The sequence below is a fragment of the Protopterus annectens genome, chromosome 9.part0, assembly GCF_019279795.1.
Source record: "Protopterus annectens isolate FY-2018-M chromosome 9.part0, PAN1.0, whole genome shotgun sequence".
Classification (NCBI taxonomy): domain Eukaryota; kingdom Metazoa; phylum Chordata; order Ceratodontiformes; family Protopteridae; genus Protopterus; species Protopterus annectens.
Window position 1 is genome coordinate 1002157381 of NC_056743.1, and position 18572 is coordinate 1002175952.

The window sequence follows — 18572 nt, forward strand, 5'->3', positions numbered from 1 at the left end:
GACTTTGCCACTGCAGTGCTGTAGGGCCTTATAGTCACCCCTAATGCCTTATAGAACCAGCCACCCTACCTCAGCTTTGGGATTCTACCCAAGTGTAATGACTGCAGGAGTGTAACACGATGAACATAGTACAGTTTTGTACCTACCATAAATGTAGATGTTCGAGTGTATAATACTGCTGCAGTCCAGGTTACCCTCCCTCCTTCCCCTCTTACTGGCTGGTACGTCCCTATCTCTTCTACCCTTACTACCTATGGGGAGTATTTGCTGGTAGCTGTAAGTTGTTTTTTGCTTTCCTTATGTATGTTTTATTAGCAATTGGAATTGCCTACTATTTAGAGGCACCTGACATCTGGGGCAAGAAAAACTGAAGAAAATGGTGTTGGCTGCATGTTATATACCCCTGTTGGACTGGCGTCAGGGTGGAGGTGACAGCAACCGACGCCGGACCAAGACTTTGGAACTCAGGCTGACTGGGGAACTGCCTGACGGCAGGATAACCCAAGTGTAATGACTGCAGCAGTGTATACACTCGAACATTTACATTTATGGTAGGTACAAAACTGTACTTTTTTCCTGTCATGGTAGGGTCAAATAACCATTTACGTACTTTGGCAGAGTTGAGTGTAAAAAAGGTGATTGGCTTTTCCTTCCTTTCATTTTCTTGTCTTGAAATAGGTTTTAAAGTACAGGCTGGTTTCTGGGAACTGAACAGTACCAGGACTGTATTATAGGGATGGTTTCTGGTAACTATACCTTACTGAAACCATTTTGGTGAGAAAAAAAAGAAAACTTGGGGGTTTAAGCATTATTTTATTATGTTGCTGACTAAAGCCTACTCTCTGCAAATTTAAACATGTTCTCTGTAAATACTAGGTAGTCAAGTATCTATAACATTTATCTTACTTATTCGTACCAGTTACAGCTGTGCTTTTCCCTGACATAGGAGCCTGCTGGGTCCACCACTCGTGTGCTGCTTGGTCAAGTGGAGTTCAGTGTGCTGAAGGACATCTGGTTCATGTGGACAGAGCAGTCATCTCAGGGATTTCACAGGTAAGCTGATTAACAAGCCAGTTTCACTGGTGCTTATCTGTAGTGTGTACAGTTCCCCCTGCCTCTTTCTTCCCTCCCTGGTGTCCATTTCGGCTAGGAGTCTCAAACTGAAATGATTGATGAAGTCTGTGTGAAGGTTAGCACACTCATCTGAGGGTCACATTCATTCAAAACAAATAAAAAAGTCAGTGGAACTGGGAAATGTTCTGTAGTAGTTTCTATTTTCCAGATTTGTGCGTTTTAAAGCTTCTTCCTGCCTGAGAACTATAAATGTGAAATTCCTGATCTAGACCCTTCCTCTGTCAATCCATTCATTCTTTCCGTTTCTTGCTGTCCAGTCACAGGCTGAAGGGCAGTGGAGTCCAGGGATTTGTGGCGATCATCCGTTAGTGAGTTGAGGTACTGGTCTTCCAGTATCCCTTGTATAAAAGCCTTACATTTTTGCAAGTGTGCTCTCATCTATTGAGAGCTTCCTTGCATCTGACTTGGATTGCTTCTAAAATCTTCTAGCCTACAAAGCTGATACTTGTACAAGTATATTTTTGTACTTTAACTGTTTCAGTGGTATTTAAAACTTCTGTGCTGCATTTATTTGGTTGAATTTATCACTGTTTTTCAGCCAGCACTTGTTAAAGAAACTCCGTTTGTTACTGTATTGCTCTTAAGTTTTAACAATATTCTGGTATTTCCTAACCTCTTCTGATACTGCAAAAGTTGTTCTGAGTGAGCTTTCGAAAATATTTCTAAGTTTTACAAAGTTTTTGTATGTCCTGAACATTTCTCAGGGTTTGTGAACTTATTTTCAAGGATTCCTGATATTGCAGGAATTCTTATTTCTATTGTAAACAATTTGTTGTTGCGCTTGAGCTCAGTGTGTTAAAAATTTTGATCTTATTTTTCTTCAGCATTAACCAATTTTAAAAGCAAAAGCAGGATTTGTAGTGGAACCATATGAATCTATCAAATCATTGTTTAATAACAAATGTAGTTCTTCATTTAATACAGCCCTGTTAGCTAAACAAAGCTTACCCTGCAAATGTCGGTGACTAATAAAAAAAAGTTCAAGTGAGCTAATCTAGAATAATATGCAAGGCTTCTGATTTCCAGTAGTCCAAATAACTGTAAACTTGCTTAATAAATCTGCAGTGTCCTGAGTAAAGAATCCTAATTTATGCCCAGACATAAGATGCATATCAATCAGTTTGCCTACTTTTTCTTTAAACCCCACTCTTCTAGAAATAATAGGTATTCTAGACAAAGACCGAATGTTTTTGTGCATCTTAGGTTCACAGTAATTAAGTATGATCTTAACGTCTTTAACTGAGAAAATACTAACTGATTTACCTTTGTTAATGAAGTTTTTAAAAATTTGTAACCTTGTGGTACTAACATTTGTTTTGTCATGAATAACAGTATCCAATAAATGTTTATAACACATGTTCATACTGAGTTTCATTCATGACCATATCATACTGAGCTTCATTCTTGACCATATCACTCTGTCCTTTATCAGTAGGCATAACCAGAAAAAAGACTATAATCTTAACTGCTTCCCATTCATCCTTAGACACATTCCAACAGTTTGTATTAAATTGATCTATATATGCATCAAATAAAAAAATTCAGCAGGTCTGCAAATTAATTGTGATGCTCTGAAAAGAGATAAGAAATTTAAAACTACTACTCAAATTAACTTCCAACGAATTATATCCTTGGTCAGCACTCGGCATAGTATGTCTGAACTGCAAGAATATTGATGCCCTGTTTTTATCAAATTTATGGGAATAAACTTTAGCCCACTTCTGAGGACTTGCAACTGCCTGTTGTGTATAGTATGTCTGAAATATAAACTTCAGTATTCAGATGTTGTTCACCTTGGAAATCGTGCTGGCAGTCAAAACAGCAAACATTACTTTGCAGTTGATAAAGTACACAATTATCACTATTAAACAGTATCTTTTTATGTTCTTTGGTGTTAAATTCCCACTTCTTTTTTATTATTTTTATGGGACTCCAGAATAGGCTACTGTTCAAAATGCTGTTGCCATCTTAGTAATGATAAGCAGCCTGTTTCTATTAAGGGAACTTGTCACTGTTATTTCATACTCTGTGAAGCACTTGTAAAACTGCTTCTCCTTGCACTATTTTGTTTAGCTTCTGTATGTAGACCAAAAGGCGTTACATGGCAAGTTTATTGCTGATGTCCTTCAAGAATGCAACTGCAGTCATAACATATGGGTTGTCCTGCCTCAGGCAGCCCTCGGTCGGCCGGATTCCAAAGTCTGGGTCTGGCGTCGGCTGGTGTCGCCTCCTCTCCGATGTCAGAACGGCTGGAGTATAAAGGCATCGGCCGACGCCATCTTCAGTCTTTCTTGCCGCGCGGTGCCCGAAGCAGAAGCAGTTCGCAAGTGCCGGTCGGTCAGCTCCTGTGTTTTCAGTACCGAAGTCATCTAAAAGCTAAGTACCCCGTTGGGGAACATTTTTTCTTGCCTCAGCCGATGTCAGAACAAATTGAGAAAGTTAATAATTGTTTGTCTTGTGGTAAACAAATACCTCATAAGGACTTCCATTCTTATTGCCTCCCTTGCCTGGGCCCAGACCATGACGTCTCGGACTGTGCTTGCTTTAATAAGTGCACTCTCAGGTGCCGGGCAGAATTTGCCGAAGACTTTTTTGGCGAATCTTTCGCTTATATCACGCCGTTGGATCAACCGACAACTCAATCTACCAAAAAACGAAAGGACCGGGACCAACATCCTCGGCCAGCGTCCTCCACCGATACTCCTCCTAAACCCTCCGCGAGTGCTTTGGTCCCTTCGGAAGTGGTAATTCAACCGCTCCAGGCTGACGACACAGCGTTAACACGTCCTTCGGTCTCGGAGTCTACTCCGGTGCCGGTTGTTGATTTTCCTCCAGAAACCGAAGTTCTGGATCTACCCAACACCATTCCTGTGGACAAGGTTACTCCTGCACGTGGGGCAGCTAGGCCTCCTGTATCTATGTCCATCAAGGCCTTTGCACGTGCTAAGGCCACCAGCCAGGCCAAGGCCCATCCTAAACCTACTGGCCAGGCCCCTTCTTCTGATAAACAGATCATGTCTCTTGCTGCAGATCTTATTTCTGTTATCAGGGGGTCTCACCCTCATCCAGACAGAGGTTCTCAGCCACCTGCAGAGAAAAGGCCCAGACCTGAGCAGGCAGACAACCTCTCTTTGGATGAAGCCTCTGGGGATTCTGAGCATTCAGATACCCAAGAAGAATCCTTCCAGGCCTATGTGGACTCTGATGCTGAGGAATCAATTCCCTCTGCCTCTCCTCCAGAAGATTTTTCCTTCGGTGAAGTCCTACACTCTATGAGGGAGCATTTTAAATGGCAGGGTCAGGAATTCTCTGATTCCAGGAAAAGATTACGTACCTTCCTCAAGCTACCCCAGCACAGACCCTTGGCTATCCCTCCAGTTATGGATGTCCTGGATGATGTTTTCTCCGACTCCAGTGCTTACCCTGATTCTCTCCCTCCTGCCCCTGTCAAGCCAGACAGATATTATAGGGTCCCCGACACCCACAAACATCTCTTTAAGGCCCATTCTGTGGATTTAGAAACTATTTCACAGGGCCCCAAGGGAGTGGCTACTTCCACAGCCAAAAATCCACTGCCAGCGGATAGGGAAGCTAGGTACCTGGAGAGATGGGGTAAAAAAGTTTATACCTCTACCACCCTGGCCATGAGGTCACTTAACTGCCTTTTTCATATGTTTCAGTACCAGGATTTTTTACTGGATGATTTACAAAAAAAGCTAGCCTCTCCTGAGCCTATTGATAGAAAGGCATTGCAGGATCTAGTACATAACACTCAGCAGGTTAGCAATCATTTTCTTCAGTGTGGTTATGATGCATTGGAGGCTTTATGTAGGGCGGCTATGACTGGGGCTGTTATATGTAGACATGCTTGGTTAAAAGAACAGCCTCTGCCAGACCATGTTAAAGTAAAGTTACTTGATGCACCTTTAGAAAAACAGAAGCTTTTTGGTGCTAATGCACAAGATGTGTTGAAGTCCATTGAGGAAAAAGCTAAATCAGTACAGACAGTCAAAGATTTCCTCCAGGTTCAGCCTCCCAGATTCAGCAGGAATTGGCCTTCAAAGAATTGGTCCTTTCCAGAAACTGACAAGTTTCAAAGGGGAAAAAACAGGCGTGCCCGAGGTAGAGGGCAATACCGAGGCTCCTACAGGGGCCGCCAATGACATCCACCAAATCAAAGAAGTGGCGCAGGCAGTCCAGCTGCACCACAAGGACAACCACAATGACTTGACTTTCATACCGCCTACAAAGGTTCAAAGAGAAGCACCTTTGGGCGGAAAAGTATCCTTATTCTCAAAAAACTGGCATATCTTAACCAAGGACAAATGGATTCTGGATTTAATAGACAAAGGTTACAAATTCCACTTCCATACTTTACCAATAAGACAAGGCATGCCAAACCTGCCACTTCATCAAAGGGCAGAGGCACTCATTCAAGTTTCAAAGCTGTTAAATATAAAAGCAATAGAAAAGGTCCCTCCACAGGAACAAGGCCAGGGATTTTATTCAAGACTGTTCCTTGTTCCAAGAAAGGAAAACAAATGGAGGCGTATACTGGACTTGTCTACTCTAAATACTTATCTCATTGTGCCAAAGTTCAAAATGTTGACGTTGCAGCAACTCCTTCCCATGCTGGGCAAGGGGTCTTGGCTGGTCACTCTGGACCTCAAGGAGGCATACCTACATGTCCCAATCAGACAAAGCTGCAGAAGATACCTCAGATGTCTTGCAGGGACAGAGCATTATCAATTCTCAGCATTGCCGTTTGGCTTATCTACTGCGCCCGGAGTGTTCATGAAATGCCTGGCATCAGTAGTGGCACACTGCAGACTCCAGGGGATTCAAATATACCCTTACCTGGACTGCCTCATGCAAGCAGACAACAAACAAACCTTGATAGCAAACTTGGACTATGTCATTCAATTACTATAGGCCTTGGGATACACAGTCAACATTCAGAAATCAAGACTTCTGCCATCCCAACAGATTACTTTCCTAGGAGCCAAACTGGACACAAACACACAGATGGCTTATCTCACAGAGGAAAAACAACAGCAGTTACCAGAGTACTTCAAAGGCCTAACAAAGCTTTCCCGGCTGACTGCAAGGAAATTCCTGCAGGCCCTGGGGTTCATGGCATCTTGCCCTCTTCTGATACCTTTGGCAAGACTTCATATGAGAAAGCTGCAATGGTACTTAAAAAGCTTGTGGTCCCAACACAGCCAAAGCCTAGAGGATGTAATCCCACTCATTCCATGTCTACAAAGAGAATTTTTGTGGTGGGCTCAAACAAGTCAGTTGAACAAAGGCATGTCTTTCAACAAACCTCAAGCAGGTCAAATGATTACAACAGACGCCTCAGACCAGGGATGGGGGGCGCACATAAAGGGCAGATGCATTCAAGGTCAATGGACACCAAGGGAAAGGCATCTGCACATAAACCAAAAAGAGATGTTGGCAGTGATACATGCAATAGAGTCTTTCGAAAAATCACTTCAACAAGGACATTTGCTAATAAGGACAGACAACACCACTGTTATGTGGTATAAACAAGCAGGGAGGCACTCATTCTTATCCCCTCTGCAGACTAACAATGATTCTCTGGGAAAAATCCCTAAGTCTGAAGATACATCTGCAATCCCAGTTTGTGCCAGGCAAGGACAATGTACTGGCAGACAAGCTGAGCAGAAATTTCTTGGATCCACACGAATGGATGCTGCATCCTCACATTTTCTCACAAATAACAAGGACATGGGGAAGACCGGACATAGATCTCTTTGCTTCTCACATGAATCATCACCTGGAAAAGTTCTGTACAAGGACCCACCATCCTCTAGCCTGGAAAACGGATGCTCTCTCCTTCAGCTGGAATTCCCTAACAATTTATGCATTCCCTCCTCTGCCACTGCTGACCAAGGTGATACTGAAGATCAAAGCAGAACAACCAACAGGCATTTTGATAGCTCCAGACTGGCCAAGGCAGCACTGGTACCCATTGCTGTTGAGCATAACTCGGACCAAACCGTGGCCTCTGCCCCTATGGCTTCTGCTTCTAACACAACACAATTACAGGACTGTTCATCAAAACCTGAAAACATTGCATCTGACAGCCTGGAGGTTACCATAACTCCTGCCAATATCTCTCTCTCCAAAAAAGTTCAAGAGATCTTACTGGAAGCACGCAGACCTTCCACCAGAAAAACCTATTCAGCCAAGTGGAAGAGATTCATCATCTGGAATGCTAACAGGGGTCAGGATACAACAGTATTGAGTATGCCTCAGATATTGGAATACTTGGAGGAAATGTTTCATACTGGTCTCTCATATTCCTCCATAAAGATTCATGCCTCAGCAATCTCAGCAAAATACAATTGTGATCCACCTGTGTTTTCGCACCCTTTGCTAAGACAGTTCCTAAGAGGGATAAAGAATATCAAACCTCCCAGGAAACCGCCAGTACCTGCATGGGACCTCAATTTCGTCTTGGAAAAATTAACTCTTCCTCCCTTTGAACCAGCAGCAACTTCAGAAATGCAATTTCTCTTATGGAAAACGGTTTTCCTATTGGCAATCACATCAGCAAGAAGAGTCTCGGAGATACAGGCACTCATGGCAGTCCCTCCTTTTCTCATTTTTCATCAGGACAGAGTCTCTCTAAGAACCAATCCTTCATTCATGCCAAAAGTAATTTCCAGGGTGTCTCTAAATCAAACCATTCACCTGCCTTCTTTCTTCCCCAATCCTCAAAACGGGGGGGAAGCACTGCTGCATACTTTGGACATACACAGACAACTACGCTACTACTTGGACAGAACTAAGGCCACCAGAAAGTCTGACCAACTGCTTGTAGCCTATGCTGCTGGAGTACAAGGAAAAGCAATCTCCAAACAAACAATTTCCAAATGGATTGGACACTGCATCAGATTCTGCTATTCTTTTCATGGAAAAAGTGTGCCAGCCAATATTAGGCCACACTCCACCAGAGCTATAGCCACATCCACAGCTTTCCTACGAGGAGTGGCTACAAAGGGCAGGCTTTGCTTCGGCAGTCCTGCAGGGCATTTTAGCTACACCATCACTTTCTTAGTTCCAACCACCCCCAGCTTGGCTATGGTATTCAACCCATATGTTATGACTGCAGTTGCATTCTTGAAGGACATAGTACAGTTTTGTACCTACCATAAATGTAGATGTTCGATAGATATGCAACTGCAGTCAGATTTTCCCACCCTCCTACCCCTCTGCAACCTTCTTTTTGGGTCCACTCCCCCTATTCCTATTAGCTGGGGGTATCTCCTATGGTGTATCTGTTTATTACTGTTGTGCATGTCTGGAATTGTTTGTCCATTCACCAAATTTAGCCTTCCTAGGAGGGCACCTGGCATCTGGGGCAAGAAACACTGAAGAAGATGGCGTCGGCCGATGCCTTTATACTCCAGCCGTTCTGACGTCGGAGAGGAGGCGACACCAGCCGACGCCGGACCCAGACTTTGGAATCTGGCCGACCGAGGGCTGCCTGAGGCAGGACAACCCATATGTTATGACTGCAGTTGCCTATCTATCGGACATCTACATTTATGGTAGGTACAAAACTGTACTTTTCCTCTTCTCACAAGAGTTTAGTTTGCCACGGGAACCTATTACTTTTAACATAGTCTTTTAAGTCACATTCTAGTTTATATTTTTCCTTTTTTGCAACATTTTTTCCCACTTGTTTTATTTTCTCATTAATGTTTTTAATAATATCAGATTCCCCACCATTCACTGACTCCTGTTTCGAATAAACAATTTTTATTTCTATTCTCCTTTTTTATGTTTTAAAACATCTAGCTGTGTTTTAAGAAATTTGATTCACTGATATCCCCACCTATGTGCAACTATAACCCATCTTTTCTGGAAATTTTTTTTTTTCTGGGTCCTTGTGGAATAGTTTGGCTTTAATTTATGTTCTCTTTTTAAGGCAATAGCTGAGGCATTTTAATAAATCTTATTTTTTCTTTGAGTTACCTGTCATAAGCGTATATTTTGCTAGTTATAGATTTTCTGTACAATTATTGGATGAGTCTGCAAATTTTTTTTGAATGTATATAACATGCACAATTCTTATTCAGTCTGTCCTAATTACCATATCTTGGGGAATATTAAGGAAACTACTTACCTTCTCCCATAATTTGTGAAATATCCTCTGACAGATCTTTTCATGTATATTTTTAGGAATTTTCTTCATTTCTTTTCTGTGTCCACCAGACATGCCCTTTGTTACATACCATGTTCCAGTTGCCATCCACAAATAGTCCTTGCTGAAGTTATTACTTTACTAAAAGTTCTAAGTTCTGTTTTAGGTGATATGTCAATGCACACCAGTGTAATCATTCTTCCCATTAACTAGCTGCTAGCCTATATGAATCGCTCATGTCATTTTTTCCTTCTGCCATCTTTGACACTCCTTTTCTATTAGTTATTACTCCTCTTTTTCTGTGTCCCTGGCATTTTGCTGAATACCCTTTATTGTAACCCTTTCCTAGTCAAACTGTGTTGCTGTCTACTTTCTAAATGTCTGCTATAGCTTAATTAATGGCACCTTACTCTTTTTTTATATGTTTAAAGTACCTTCTAGCTCTTAATCAGACTTCAGAGTCCATTAACATTCCATATCAAAGTTCTCAATGTGGCCATATTTATCACTTCTAAGCTTTTGCACATGAATTATCTGTATTTTCTGTGTCTTACTTTTTATATTTAAGGTATGTCTTCTAAGCATTACAGATATAACCATCAGTTTTGGCTCCACGACACATTCCTGAGCACTAAAAACACAAAAACCTTCTTGTACACTACTACTAATAAACAGTCTTAACTATGTGCATTTTTAAATTATAGCACACTTCCAAGGAGGGAGCAGCTATTCTACATTGCTGTCTTCCAACACATGCACTACCATTTGCATTAGCTAGTTTTACCTAGTTAAAGCACATGCTCTTGTCTGGTTATGGAAGCAACTTCCTAAACATTATAACCACGGGAAATGTACATATGTGCTTTTGAAAATGCTTCCCTTTTTATTCAGTATTTTAATCTTTTACCTGGTCAACGCACACTTTCTTAACCCTCGGTAGTAACTGTAATAATTTGTAGCTGCTAATGCAGTGAAGTTCCCTTTTAATTCTAATTGTTTTGCCTCCTGTAATTTTTGCAGTGTTTTTTTTTTTTTACTTGTCTTTTTTTTTTTTTATCCAAGATTTAACTACAATTTGTCAAAGATCATATTGAAAAGGTCACTCGGGCAATCTAGATAGCTCATATTTGAATTCCTTGAAGTACCTTTTCATCCACTTAGGGCTGCCCTGTGTTACCTGATGAAATTAGCAAGTTTTTCAGGTGGCTCTGACTTGCCTCGTCTGTTTCTTTTTCATTAATTTCATGTCCTGGAAAGACTTGAAGTAGTCTCAAAATGTTTCACATCACCAAGATGTCTTTGTTTTGGATTTATCGACTACAAAATACCATGTGCAAGTAAAGCCAACTTTTCTTTGTTACCAGATCAGTTATTATTGTTGACATGCTGAGTCCCTTATTTTCTTTGCTGGTGGCTGTAAATAAAAAGCAAATAAAGGGGAAAAAGGACATCCCTGCCTGGTTCCTCTGTTTAAACCCAACATATTGGAGAGGAACACCCCCCCACTTCAATTCTTGCCTGTGATCCTTCATATAGTCTCCTGAGTAACCTTATTGTATCATGGAATGCAAATGCTTCCATTGCCTTCCTCACAAAACCCCAGCATACTCTGTCATATACTTTCTCTGCCTCAAGACCCACCAACAACAGTAGTATTTTTTTTACATTTTTGCTTCCCCTTGGATCATCATTGTTCTGTTAATGTGGACAAATGTTTGACTGACACCCTCCCAAGCCACATTGATCTGTATCCATCAGTTCTGACAATACATTTGCTATTCTTTCAGCTAGTATTGACACAGACACTTTGCAGCCATGGTTTAAAGTTGAAATAGGTCTGAGTCTTTGTCTGATGGGTCTTTACCCTCGTTGAGTAATACGGCCACCATAGCTTTCTTCCAAGCTGCTGACTCTTCCTCTCCTTTTGTAGTTCTATTAAACAAAGTATTAAGTATTCATGATCTTTTATCACTTTTTTTCCTTCCTAGATTTCAGACTTCCACAGGAATGCCACCTGTTCCTGTAGACTTCCCTGCAGATTGTTTTATCTCAACTGCTCCTATCTTAACTATTGGTTGCTGAGCCTCATCTTCTGTAATTTTGGTGTAATTGTCTTCCATAAATATTTCTCTGCCTGCTCTTTCTTGGTTGCCACATTCCTCTACCTTTATACAAATGTTCATAACATTTTTAAAATATCTCATACCACCTGCAGAGAATTGTTGGTTATTTTCTTGTCCTAGCCTTTTTTCTACTTTCTGTTGCCTAAGTAGTTGTGCTAAATGTTTGTGCTCTGGAGTTAACAAAAAATAGTTGCTTGACAGCAGTCTCTCTAAATTAATGCATATTATCCATTTACTCCTTTATTTTCTCTTTAGCACTCTGCCAGTCACTCCTCCTCTTGTTCTGTGAGATTTTCTTATTCTGCAATGCTTTAACCTTTGTTAGCCCTTCTAAATAATTTTTATTGGATCTCAGCTTCATCTTTCTCTTGTTTATACCCTATTTGGACCTCAGCTTTATCTTTCTCTTGTTTATGCCCTATTTTTAAGCTACATTTTCATTTTATCCCCACTCACTAGATATTTCTTCTGAAGAAATTTGTCTTCCGTGATCACTCTTGAATACTTTCCACTACCCATTGCTTTAAATTCCTCTCTTTAATGGGTAGGTACGAAAGCACCAGTGTCTGTTTTTTTCTTCCTTATACTGCATTTCTGTGTTAGGTTTTATTGGTGCATGTTATGAAGTACTACTAGATGTATGTCGGAGCTTTCAGTTAAATGTACATGCTCCTGTAAAATACAGTTTTTGCCCAGTCTAGCCCATGTATTGAATCTTGGGGAGTAATATGTAAATTCTGTCAATAGTTCTTACTACTGAATTCATATGTTCCATACCAAATATTTTCACACATTTTTTTCAGAAATCTACTCTGTTATACCTTCCCTTCTAGATTCCCATGCTTCATCCTCACTTTTGGAAGTCACGTTCCAGTCCCCACCTTTTAACAATATTCCCTGTTGAAAGCTGATTATTTCTCCCAAAATTTGTCTTGAGCTCCTTAGTAGTTTCTGGTGGAATATAAATACATGTCAGTGCAATCCTCCTCCCTTGCCAGTAGTCATACTTCCTCAACTCTACCATTATTGTCTTTTTTCCCTCTTCTGTCACTACTGGAGCCCCTCTAGCAATCTGTATTCTTACTCCCCCTTTCCTTTGTCCCTGATATTCTGCTGAATGTCCGTTCTGAAATCCTTTCTGTATCAAATTCACATGCTTATTTCTTTCAAATGTGCCCTGCAACATTTGTGTTTACATTCTGCATTTCTTAATATAATTCAATACTCTTTCTTTTATGTTTGTACTTGCAAAGCCATTTACATTCCAAGATACTATGGATACAGTAGTCATTATAAAAAGCTATTGTTGCCACTTGTTATACATTACTTTTTGTTTGGCTGTGTATTTCTAGCTTTTATTTTACATGCACAGTAAAAGTTTGGCAGGGTGAAAATGGTTGTTCTCATGTCAGTTTGAGCCTTTGCCACATTGCTCAAACCTTTTTTCTTTAATGAAAACCCTCAAAAAAAAAAGCTAAATATATTTGCAGAACTTCCCCATCCCCATTAACTTGACACAAGCATACAAAATTCTATAAATTTTTTGACAAATGCCTCTAGATGGGAACAGTTGCACTAAAGCGACCGCTAGACCCACAGGTATAACTTAATCTAAAATTAAGGTTACCCACAACAAAGCACATATTACAACATGTGTTTCCGTGTGTGCTGATTATTTTTTTCTCTTCCCTCTCCCAGATGTGGAAAAGCAGCTTGTATGCTTTCAGAAAACATTAACTTTTGGCCCCTGAAAAAAAGTGCACTGGTTACCTTTAAATAAGACTAATTATGTAAAACATGCAGTAGGTGGATTGGACACTCTAAATTGGCCCTAGGTGCAAGTGCGTGTGTGTGTGCCTTCTGTGGAAGGTTGGGCACCGGGCTGGCAACTTTACACTGTAAAACTCCACTGCCAATCATGAGCGGACAGGTGATCCGCTGTGGCGACCCCTAACCAGGAAAAGCCAAAAGAAGAAGATGATGTATTGTAATAAATGCATTAAAGTACTGAGGCTGGTGGGGAGGCTGCTATCTCTTATTCACCTCAAGTAATTTCAGAATTTTATTTTTTCACTTAACTGCTTGTCATTGTGCATTCAAATTATGCATTTCCCTTAGCAAAGAATGCTCAGAACACTCGAGATTAATTGATTGTACCTGCCGACAGCTTGTCACCATTAAAAGTTGACAGTGAATTAAAAACAGCTGTCAACTTGCAGATGCATGAAAAAATCTGTATACATTTTTTTCAGAAGGTAATTTACATAATTCCTCTGGCTAGCTGCCTTTAGCTGCAGACTTGTCTCGCACTGAGAGCATTTGGAAATGGGGTGGGGGCAAGCTAATATCTTTGCACTTGCGAAAAGGTCAGGATTTTTCATGGTTTTCATCATTTTGTCATATTTTCCAAACCAATATATTTACTTTTGTAAAAACGAGGGAAATTGTCATCTTTGTACTGACTATATTACATGTAGAACTCTTGTACACTTCCCTTTAGCGTTTGTTCTGTTATGGTGTAAATCCTATATTTCTTAGAAGTAAAAAGGGTACTTTTTTACTTTACTATCCTTAACACACACAATACACACAATAGTTACTGAAAAGACCTCCCTTTACAATTATCACTGACTACATATTGTACAAAACTGCTTTACAGTATGACATTTAGTTTATACCATGAACTGTTTTATATAAATACTAATAAAATAATTTTTACTTAGTCTCTTTTTTCTTTAGCGTTCTTCAGAATATTAAAAATTTAATGTTTGGTATATGCTGTACATTCCTTCCACAAATCTAGTCTGTAAAAGTCCAATCTTTTCTGTCCACTTTTATTTGCAAAGCTATATTTCACAAATGTGATTGATAGTTTATAATCTCATATTGATTATCTAATTTCCGTATTGCTGGTCTTCCTGATCATGTTCTAACAATAGACTCTAGTTCATGTCCAAGGTATTCATGATTCTTTTAGTTAATCCTTGTACAATTAATCAATTACTTTTTTAATTTTTTTTTTGGTCTTTCAAGCAATTTCCTTTGGGGACATTGGAAAATATTTTACTGGAAAGTCTCTTAGCTGAATTTTATTCTCAAAGGAATGAGAAGCTTGGTCCTCTTCTGCTTTCTGGCTCACTTTTTGTTAGATGAACCTTAGCCTGCTCTGCATCGAAAAAAGTATCTGATCCTCCAAGAAAAAAGAAAAGTAGTCTGAGGACAGCTGGTTACAGCAGCTTGAATCTCACACCTGCCTGTTGACATTCTCTGATTGCTGGAATAAATAAAATTTCTTTTCTTCTGTTTTGTGTACAGTGAATAATCATTTTCTGTAGATGCTGTGCTTTGTCCAGTTTTAATAATTTACCCCTTCATCCACAGTTTTGTCAGGATCAGCTCTTTCTGCTGGTATATTGCATATTTTCTAATATAGGTCTTTGCTCCATATCTGGCTATGAGACAGCAGCTTACACTTGATGTGCCTTTTCAATTGAATCCTACTGTAGCACACCAATCTAATTGCTTATTTGTGCTTTCGTAAAAATAATGGTCTGTTTCTTCTAGCTTCTGTAGTACAGCCGAAAATGTCAAGTTTTCCCTGCATGCTCTGGCTTCGAACTCTTTTTGAGAAGCCTCAGCTAGCCAGTTAGTTTTTTCATTTCATCTTTGTTTTTTGCAGTTTTATCAGCTCATTTGTTTAGCTAGTTAAAGCTTCTTATATTTTTCCAGACTTTTGTTATTTGAGTGGATGTGTTTCTTCAATGTTTCATTTATTTTAATTACATCTGAGTATATTTGATTTATTTTTTCCTCTAAATTACTGAAAGCCATCTCTTGAAACAAAGTTGAAGTTTGAGCTAGTGAACAACTGCAGGATCCTTCCCAGCCAGTGTTTTCTCCACCTTTTTTGGCTGATTTTATTTCAAGTTCTCCAAATTTCTTCTCTGCTGGCATCCAGGCATTGTCATTGTACTTAATAGCCATTAACTGAATTATAGTCAAATAAAACTGCTCACACCAATGTAGGAGCACTTGTCAAAACCAGGTAATGAAATAGTAGAACAAACACAAGTGCATCCACACGGAGAAGGCACTGAAGGCACTGAAAGTACTCACACAGCCAAATGATGAAACCAGTCCAAATGAGACAAAATAATACGAAACTACTTCTTTATTCCATAGATAAAACCACAAAGAATAAGCGCTTTCGCGTAACTGTAGTACGCTTCATCAGATTCTGTTACAAGCTCTGTTATTTCAGTTTATATATCTAGACCTTGTATTCAATTAATGTAATTAATCAATTAAGCAACCATTTAATGGCTTGACTTAAGGTAACCTTCTATTTCTGTTAAAGGGCCATGAATTCATTTCTATAGATGGGTCCCTTCAAATACATTTTTGATGTATATAGCCTCTACAGAATCGAAGTATTATGTATAAATATGTATATATTGTATAAAGCATAATACTACCTTAATATATAGAAAACTAATCACATAAAAGACTTTCTAATCTATATTAACTTAGTCATCTTATGCTATTTCAGAATTATAAAACCTTAATAAAATAAACCACATATTGTTTACATCTTAATATAATATATGTTAAAGTGCATAGTGCAAATCTATATATAATATTATGTAATATAATCTAATAAATAAATATGTATATAACTGACCAACAATTCTATCTATTAGTTATGGTCAATAAACTGAATATAGATAAATAAAATAAAATATTATTCTTTGTGGTTTTATGGAATAAAGAAGAAGTTTCGTATTATTTTGTCTCATTTGGACTGGTTTCATCATTTGGCTGTGTGAGTACTTTCAGTGCCTTTAGTGCCTTCTCTGTGTGGATGCACTTGTGTTTGTTCTACTATTCCATTAACTGAATTGTATTCAGATGGCAATTTTACTGATGCTTCTTTTTTTTCTGTTTGTTTTCACACACAGAGCTGAAATTAAGCTGTTGATCAGTGTGCAGCCATCTTGAAAGTCATGTATATTTTTTGTTGCTTTTGTCTATGCTGTCTTGATTTTTAATACTGTAAATATACTTATTATGCTTTCTTTATTTATGTGCTCCATATATTGGAGCTTATCTAAGTGTTTCTTCTGAAAATGGATAAAAAGGGAAGATGGACTACTGCAGTCAGGAAATGCAAAAGGAATCTGTGACTTGATCTTCTGCCAGAACTAAAACATTTGTCTGGGTATAATTAGACCTGTGGTGCTCCCAAAGCTGCTTGGAGAGTGGTGATTTGTGTTTTTTTTCCAGAATTATTCCTCATCAGTAAAGGAGTGCTAGACTGTTTGTGCAAGTAGCATAGGGGGATGAAGCTCTGGTTACTGCCCTGGTGACATGTATTTGATGAGTAGCTCAGGCAGTTGTTGGTTTAGGCAGAAAGAATGGGCATGCCCCTCCTGGGGAGAGGGGTGAATTGTGGATATTACTTTGTAACACATGGAGTAAGGTGATTATGCTCTGATGTCCAGAAAAGGCAAATCAGTTAAATGCTTCTGTAGTGAGAGATCCAATCTTAAATACTAAGCACCCCCAGCTTCACTTTTTATGATTGGGTGTCATGCTAGGCAATTAAATCTGTCAGTACTAACTAGAAAACCACAGTGGCAGAATTAAAAACAGATTTTTTTCTGCCAGCTGCATGTGTCGGAATGTTTTACTGCATTTCTGTCGGTGCTCGTCAAGTGCTTTGCGGCTTTGAAAGCCAGCAAAGCACTTGGCCCTTTTTTCCTGTAACTAATAAAACATGTTGCCGATAAAGCTGCATGCACTACAAAATTATGATTGGGTTGTCTGTCATAATCTGCTAATTATGTGTTCTCTAAATGGATGCAAAGATTCATATCTTGAGCTTCACTCTCAAGGTGAATTTCTTTGCATCCATGTGACCTGTTCACAAATTCTGTATCCAGTATTCACATCTTCATAGTGAAGAAATAGTTGCTTCATCATGAACCAGCAACATCTTGTCAAAACTCTGGCTCTTCCCTACTCCCACAATGCTGTTTTCTTTACCAGATCTCTCTTGCCTCTCTCTCTGATTGGATGTGGTGTCCCAGCTACTTGTCATTTTTTTTTTTCTCTCTTGTATTGGAAGAGATTTTTTTGCTTCCAAGGAATGTTTACCTTGGTCACCTTCTCTTCTGTATTTTAATTGTTTATTATAACTTTTTCTTTTCAGCTTTATCCTTTCCTCCCCTCTTTCTTGGGTGTTAGACATGGTGATAGTCAACGTTTATCTCTATAGTATTTATGCAGTGTTAATTGTTGATGTATTGAATAGCTTATTTTGTAACTAATTAACATAGAACAGTGCTTTGTGTTTCTTTGTGTAGCATATTTCTCCCATGAGTTAATGTTTTGATTTGCATTTGCTGGCAGCACTACAAGGAAAAGGCTTCAAGCTTTAAAACTTGGCAACTGAGACTACATAATTCTGCCCCGAGACACCCACAATCTGTGAGTTGTTTGCCTAGGTCTCTAGTACCTTAGATGGGACTGTGCCATTTACAAAGACTTTGGCTTGCAGATGTAAGAATGTTGCAGTTAACTTATCTTCAAGGAATTGCTACCTCTGAGGACAAAAAGTCTGACAGAGGAGAAAAAGAAGAGATGGATCTGATGTTAATCTTCGTTCATTCCTTACTGATGGGTTATCTGTTCCGTCCTTGGAACCGAGCCGGCCAAATATCAAGCTCGTATCAGCCAAAAACTCTTGAGCCAAGGTCCTACCCAGAATGCTCTGCTCCCTGTTACCTCGGATCTTGTTTGGTGCATTGCTGTACAGCCGTGTCAAGCCACTTTTCAGCTGTCTAATTTTTTGAAAGTTTTATATATTGTTTCTACTTTAAAGTTTTTCTAACCGTTTCTGGTATTATTCTCCTACCCTATCGTATCCTTAAGACTTTCTCTCCCTTTAGTCTTTTTCTCTTTATTACCCTTTTCTTACCTTTGAGGTAATTCTTCATTACCATCATTGGTAATCCTTTTTCCTTCTCTCTTCTTACCCTTTTGGGTAGCCTTTCTTCAACTTCTTGGTACTGTTCTTCTCCACATCATTATGTCGGATAAGAAAAGTAGCATTGATTTTAAGCAGTGTATGGATTGCG

General features: G+C 39.3%; 1 protein-coding gene across 1 annotated transcript in view; it reads left to right on the top strand.

The window, feature by feature from the left end:
* KMT2D (lysine methyltransferase 2D) overlaps positions 1 to 18572 on the top strand; it is a 3358270-nt gene that overhangs the window by 786682 nt on the left and 2553016 nt on the right. Inside the window, exon 6 of the mRNA XM_044082193.1 lies at positions 947 to 1053. Within this exon, the coding sequence (XP_043938128.1) occupies positions 947 to 1053 (107 nt within the window). The remainder of the gene's footprint in view (positions 1 to 946; positions 1054 to 18572) is intronic.